General features: G+C 46.4%; 1 protein-coding gene across 1 annotated transcript; it reads left to right on the plus strand.

The window, feature by feature from the left end:
- The first annotated feature begins 950 nt into the window (after window positions 1-950).
- On the plus strand, window positions 951-2,006 carry LOC126065764 (glycerol-3-phosphate dehydrogenase 1-like protein). Its single transcript, XM_049866214.1, has one exon. The coding sequence runs from the start codon at window positions 951-953 to the stop codon at window positions 2,004-2,006; it is 1,056 nt and encodes a 351-aa protein (XP_049722171.1).
- The last annotated feature ends 4,992 nt before the right edge of the window (window positions 2,007-6,998 follow it).

Below are 6,998 nucleotides of genomic sequence, written 5' to 3' on the forward strand. Positions count from 1 at the left end.
ATCCTACCATTGAACCAAAATCTCAGTGGTCTCCTTTAAGAATTTGCAGATTTCACACACATACCTCCTCCCTCGCCAGGGGACTTCATGTCTACCAAAGTTGGAGAGACGTTATTCCAATCCCCTTTTTACTGTGTTGCTTAAGCCATGCCAGTCAATAGATTACGAACTTAATGAGCTCACAAGAGGCCTAATTACCCTTCCAACCAGCAAGGAGGATGAAGCCTTCCTCCTTGAGACTGAGGGGTCTGGGGATTAGTAATCTGAGCGCAGTATGTTTTCCCTTTGTCCTGAGATGAGCACGACTCTTAGGGAGTGAAGACACAGAGGCGGTGGCCGCAGAGGACCCCACCCTGGATGGGGACCTGCAGGCGTTCTCCAAGCGCTAAGGAATAAGCAAGAGACACCACACTCAGGAAGCCATGAGGACATCTTAAAATGGGAAGAGAGGATTGTTAAGTGGACCAAAGAGAGACCACCGTTTCCCTACCACTTGTGCATCAAAGAACAAAGGATTTCTGAGAGCTGTTTACAAAGCAGAACAACTCCAGCTTATTGGAGATTGTTTCCACCCCCAGGGACCATGGCCAACACACAGGGACAGGAGGAAAACCTTAAGGCCTACCTTTTAGAGGATTTTCATTTTGGAGCAATAGGATGGCAGGCTGCCCAGATGTTCTTTAGGGCTGGACCCTAGGGCCACCAGCCTCCCTGCTCCCCTCCCTCTTTGCTCACCCTCTGTCTTAGTTGCACTGAAAGCAGAACTTGGGCTGCCTGGGGTGACTCCCAGCCCTGGGCTGTGATATCAGAATAGGGCTGTGACATCAATGCAGGGGCCAGGCTTGGGGAGCAAGTGGCTGGACTAGCCTCCCAAGAAGTGAAGGTGGAGGGGCAGAGGCTGGCAGCTGGCCAGAGCAGCACAGCCAGGGCTACTGTATTCTGGCCTGGCCATGGCAGCAACACCCCTCAAAGTGCGCATCCTGGGCTCGGGGAACTGGGGTTCAGCTGTTGCAAAAATAATTGGTAATAATGTCAAGAAACTTCAGAAGTTTGCCTCCACGGTCAAGATGTGGGTCTTTGAAGAAACGGTTAATGGGAGAAAACTGACAGACATCATAAACAATGACCATGAAAATGTAAAATATCTCCCTGGACACAAGCTGCCAGACAATGTGGTTGCAGTTTCAAATCTCAACGAGGCCGTGCAGGACGCAGACCTGCTGGTGTTTGTCATTCCTCACCAGTTCATTCATAGAATCTGTGATGAGATCACCGGGAGGGTGCCCAAGAAAACACTAGGAATCAGCCTCATCAAGGGGATAGATGAGGGCCCTGAGGGGCTGAAACTCATTTCCGACATCATTCGAGAGAAGGTGGGCATTGACATCAGTGTGCTCATGGGAGCCAATACTGCCAACGATGTGGCCGCAGATGAGTTCTGTGAGACCACCATTGGCAGCAAAGAAATGAAGAATGGCCTTCTCTTCAAAGAACTTCTGCAGACTCCAAATTTCCTGATTACAGTGGTTGATGATGCAGATACTGTTGAACTTTGTGGTGCTCTTAAGAATATCGTAGCTGTGGGAGCCGGGCTCTGTGATGGTCTGCGCTACGGAGACAACACCAAAGCTGCAGTCATCCGCCTCGGACTCATGGAGATGATCTCATTTGCCAGGATCTTCTGCAAGGGCCAGGTGTCCACAGCCACCTTCCTAGAGAGCTGTGGGGTGGCTGACCTGATCACCACCTGCTATGGAGGCCGGAACCGCAAGGTGGCTGAGGCGTTTGTCAGGACTGGAAAGACCATTGAAGAATTAGAGAGAGAGATGCTGGATGGGCAGAAACTCCAAGGACCTCAGACTTCTGCTGAAGTGTACCGCATCCTCAAGAAGAAGGGACTAATCGACAAGTTTCCGTTGTTCACTGCAGTATATCAGATTTGTTATGAAGGAAAACCTGTTCAAGATCTGTTGTCTTGTCTCCAGTACCATCCAGTGCGCACATAAAGTGAATCATGCAATGTGCTGGGTAAAGTTCTGCCTTTGCAATCAGACTTTTGGGCTCAAAGGGAAACTAGAACTTGGCAAAAAGATGTTTGCTTGACTGTAACTCCACCATAGATGTGTATGAATTTTTACGGGTATATTTTTGAATTGTGAAAGGCAGCTCATTGGCTAAAGTGTACTGTGCAGCAACTAAACACACATATGTAAACACGCAAGGGTGTGCTACTGTCTCATTCTGCAGGGTTTCTATGAACCAAGTTAAAGATCCTTTCTAAAAATTAAAAAAAAAGTGGAGGTGGAGAGAGAGGTGGCCAACTCTAGACCCACTTCCTGCTCCTCCTAGAGCCCCCTGGGGGGTGGACCTGGACACAAGTACTGAGAGGTATGTTCCAAGCCAAGCAACCTGCTAGAGCTTTCTTAGACTTCAATTTAGGAGCAAAGAAAGTGAACCAACCATCTCTAGCACCCCCCAGTGTCAAGTGAAAGGATAAAAAAAAACCCAAACCCATTGCCGTCGAGCTGATTCCGACTCATAGTGACCCTACAGGACAGAGTAGAACTACCCCATAGAGTTTCCATGGAGCGCCTGGCGGATTTGAACTGCCAACCTCTTGGTTAGCAGCTGTAGCACTTAACCACTAGGCCACCAGTGAAAGGATACTCGCTATTTTCTGACTGGGAGGTTCGCCTTTGAACACCATGCATGGAGTTGGGAGCAGAGCCCCACGTGGGGTGGGTGTTCAGGTCTCCGGGAAAAGGGTTACTAGATCAAATGTAGGACACCCAGTTCCATTTAAATTTCAGATGCACAATAAATAAATTTTCATAATGTTCCAAATAGTGTATAGACTAAAAAGTTAGTCATCGTTTACCTGAAATTCAAATTTAACTGAGTAAACAGTATTTTTATTTGTTAAATCTGGTAACCCTACCCAGGGAACTTTTTAAAAACTGCACGTGTCTCCCAATGTCCCTCTTGGGGTGGGGTACTTGGAAGTCTTTTGATTTTAAGGCTATTTTAATAACTACAGCTAACTTTTATCAAGCGTTTGCTAAGATGTGTGTTAAACCCCTTTTTACGCATTATCTAGATTAATCCTTACAGCACCTCTAAGAGACAGTACTATCACTGATGTCCATTTTGCAGAGGAGGAGAATAAGGCAAAGACAGCAAACAACCTGCCCAAGGTCACACTGCTGGTAAGGAAGTGGCCCATGATTTGGAACCAGGTAGGTTGGTTCCAGCATCCACTTGTGTTGCTGCTATTGTTGGCTGCTGTCACGTCGTCTCTGACTTATGGAGACTCCATGTATGACAGAACAAAACATTGTCTGGTCCTGTGCCATCTTCATGATCACTGGTATGTTTGAGTCCATTGTTGCAGCCACTGTGTCAATCCATCTCATTGAAGTTTTCCATCCCCTTCACTGGCTTCTCCACTTTAGCAAACATGATGTCCTTCCCCGGCAGTCAGTCCCTCCTGATGATGCATTCAAAGTAAGCACATTGAAGTCTCAGATAATATTCCGTATCCATAGGGTTTTCATTGGCTAATTTTCAGAAGTAGAACTCCAGGCCTTTCTTCCTAGTCTAGAAGATCTACTGAAACCTGTCCACCATGGGTGACCCTATTGGTTTTTGAAATACTGGAGGCCTAGCTTCCAGCATCATAGCATCATAGCAATACTCAAGCCACCACAGTATGACTGACAGATGGGTGGAGGATCTACTTCTAGAGACTCAGCTCAGAAATCTTTGAATTGGAAGGATCCTGGTAGAGCACTGGATTGAAGCCCCCTGTCAGATGGGGAATCCAAGGCTCAAGGAAGCCCTCATATTAGTTTGCTGTGGCTGGGGCAAGAAGGTACCATTCACTGGTTGCTTAAAACAACACATCTATTCTCTCACAGTTCTGGAGGCTAGAATCCAAAATCAAGGTGTCAGCAGGGGTGACTCCTTCTGAAGGCTCTGAGGGAGAATCTATTCCATGCGTCTCTCTTAGCTCCCTGTGGATGCTCACAATCCTTGGCACTCCTTGTATCACGCTAATCTCTGCCTGTCTGCACACAGTGTTCTCCTCTCTGTGTGTCTCTGTATCTCTATGTCTCTCTGTGTCCTTTCCTCTTCTGATAAGAACATCAGTCATTGGGTTTAGGGCCCATCCTAATCCAGAATAACCTTATCTAATTAGCTAATCACAACTGCAAAGGCCCTTATTTCCATATAAGGTCATGCTCTGAGATTCCAGGTGGACATGAATCTGGGGGGATGCTATCAACCCACTACACCTATATTCACAGTCACCGCCACGCTACCCTGCATGAGGGGCTGAGCCAGGCAGCCAACAGGACACACTGGATGCAGGCAGAGCTGGCTCAGGAATGCTTTCCAGGAGTGGCCTCCCCTGAAAGGCAAGTTAGGGGGGAGAGAGGGTGGGGAAAAGGGCGGGTGTAGAGAAGAGAGTTTGCAGGCAAGGGGTACAGTATGCACCCTGGCCTAGTGGCAAGACGGCATGCCAGTGAGGATAGCAGGTACTGGACCAGTCCAGAGGGCAGTGGAGAGCCAGAGAAGTCAAAACTATATTCTATTTTGAAAATTTTTTAAGTTGACTTTTTTGATGTACAGTTCTATGAATTTTAACATGTGTATAGATTTATGACAGAAACCACAATCGGGCTACAGAGGGGTCCCATCACCCCCCAAAAAACTCCCTTGTGCTATAACTTTGTATCACACGGTCCCCACCCCACCCCTCACCCCTAGCAGCCACTGATCTGTTCTTCATCTCTATAGTTTTGCCTTTTCCAGAATGTTGTATTAATGGAATTGTATAGCATGTAGTTTTTAACCACTGGCTTCTCTCATTCAGCATAATGCCTTTGAGATTCATCCAAGCTGTTGCCTGTGTCATTTTGTTTATCTCTGCCGCTGAGTAGTATGGAGGTACCACAGTCTTTATCCATTCATCTCCTGAAGGGAATTTGGGTTGTTTCCAATTCTGGGCAGTTATGAATAGAACTGCTGTATGTGTATAGGATGTTTTTGTGAACCTAAGTTTTCATTTTCTAGGGTTAAATACCTAGGAGTGAGTGTGCTGGGTCATAAGGGTAAGAGTATGTTATAAGAAACTGCCAAATTGTTCTCCAAAGTGAATGTACCATTTGGCATTCCTACCCGCAATGTATGCAGGTTCTGGTAGTGCGCAGTGTGATGTTTAGGTTGAGGTTTATTTAGTTATTTGTGTAAAAAAACTTGTTGCCACCAAGTCGATTCCGATTCCATCGAGTCTATAGGATAGAGTACAGGGCTGGTGGATTTGAATTACCAACCTTTTCGTTAGCAGTTGTGGTCATTAGAGTTGTGTGTCCATGTGGCTGGGCCATGATTCTCAGTGGTTTGGTAGTTATGATGTAGCTTGGCAGTCGTATGACGATATGATCACTTCTATGATGAGATCTGATATAATGTGATCACCTCCATGATGGGATCTGCTGTGAGCAGCCAATCAGTTGAAAGGGAGTTTCCTTGGGCACGTGGACTGCATCAAATATAAGTGTATATTCTGGCAAGGCTCGTGGGCTTTTGCTTACTCCGGATCCTACAGCTGGCTCCTGTTCATTTGTCCTCCAGTTCTCGGGACTTGAGCTAGCAGCTTACCTGTGGTCTTGCCAGCCCATCTCGGAATTCATCAGTCTTCACAGCCTATAAGCAAGAGCCCTGCTCTGTAACCTGCAAATCTTGGGTTCACCAGCCACTATGGCTACATGAACCAGGAGAAGCTTCCAGCCTGACCCACAGATTTGGGACATTACAGCCTCTATAACCCCATGAGCCATTTCCTTTACATAAATCTCTCTAAACAGATATTTTTATGTTTTTCTGGTTTGCTTCTCTAGGAAACTCAGCCTAAGACATTTGGTACCGAGGGTGGTTTTAGAAAAACAAAAATTGTAAGAATGAGTTTTCTAAATTGCATCTCAAGTCCGGTTAGTCTTAGAGATGTTGATGACTCTGCTGCCAGTAGTAAAGAGGGCACTGCTAATTCCTGGAGTGAGGGGGTAATACAAATACGCAAAATATCACCACCAGTAGATCAGGTATTGGTGAAAGACGAGGCTCTGGGCGATTGTATACTTGAAAACTTTCTACAGTTTTGTCATAATGAGAACTACAAGGAAGCTAGTTGGTTGGTCCTAATTTCACCAGACAAAGTGGGGGAATAAAATGATGAGCCGACAGCTTCAGATTCAAAGCTCAAGTGTCACATGATTGACCACAAAGTTTCCATTTGTGCCTTGAATGAAAGCCTTATTTCTTGCAGTAACAGAGCTGAGACTGCTGAAAACCAAACCCATAGTCTCGTCAGAAGAGTGGTCGAATTACAACGCCAAGTCAATTCTCAACCTTGAGTAGTGTCTGAAGTTAAAAATGAGGGCACTGATTGGGAAGAAAAGGGATTCTGAAACTTGGGATGTGGACATACGGGCAGATAATCAGGAGGCTGGAGACAATGAGCCTCTAGATCATAGTATGACAAAATGACAGAGGTGGTGGTCTGGTTCCCTAGGGCTTCCTTTTATAGTCTTCTTGTCCAATGCTGGAGTTTTATTTACCCCTCCATGCTGTCCACTTTCCACCACTGCACTCATATCCAGGACTAAGTAGTGGGAGGAGAGAGAGAAAAATGCAACCGGGGCTCACTCGCCCTCTCGGGGACACAGCTTTTCTAATCAGACAGGAAGGTCTCCTACTGTCAGAGTTTTAGGCACCTGTGTCCCCTGTTCCCTGCCTCCACAGCTATCCCTGCCAGGAGACCCTCTTCTGCTCCTTCTCCTGGGGTTCTCTGTCCACTGATGCTCACCTCCAGGTCTCACAAGTCCAGGCTGAGAGATACTGGAGGGAAAAAATTGTAAACTGACCACCTTCTCTGTGGTACCTCAAATTCTGATCTTATTCCTCAATTTACCTGCTGCTGTTTAATTTTCAGGTGC

This window comes from Elephas maximus, chromosome 22, assembly GCF_024166365.1.
Source record: "Elephas maximus indicus isolate mEleMax1 chromosome 22, mEleMax1 primary haplotype, whole genome shotgun sequence".
In the NCBI taxonomy this organism is placed as follows: domain Eukaryota; kingdom Metazoa; phylum Chordata; class Mammalia; order Proboscidea; family Elephantidae; genus Elephas; species Elephas maximus.

Excerpts from the sequence above, each read along its gene's own strand:
- LOC126065764 (XM_049866214.1), top strand. The coding sequence starts at position 951 with ATGGCAGCAACACCCCTCAAAGTGCGCATCCTGGGCTCGGGGAACTGG.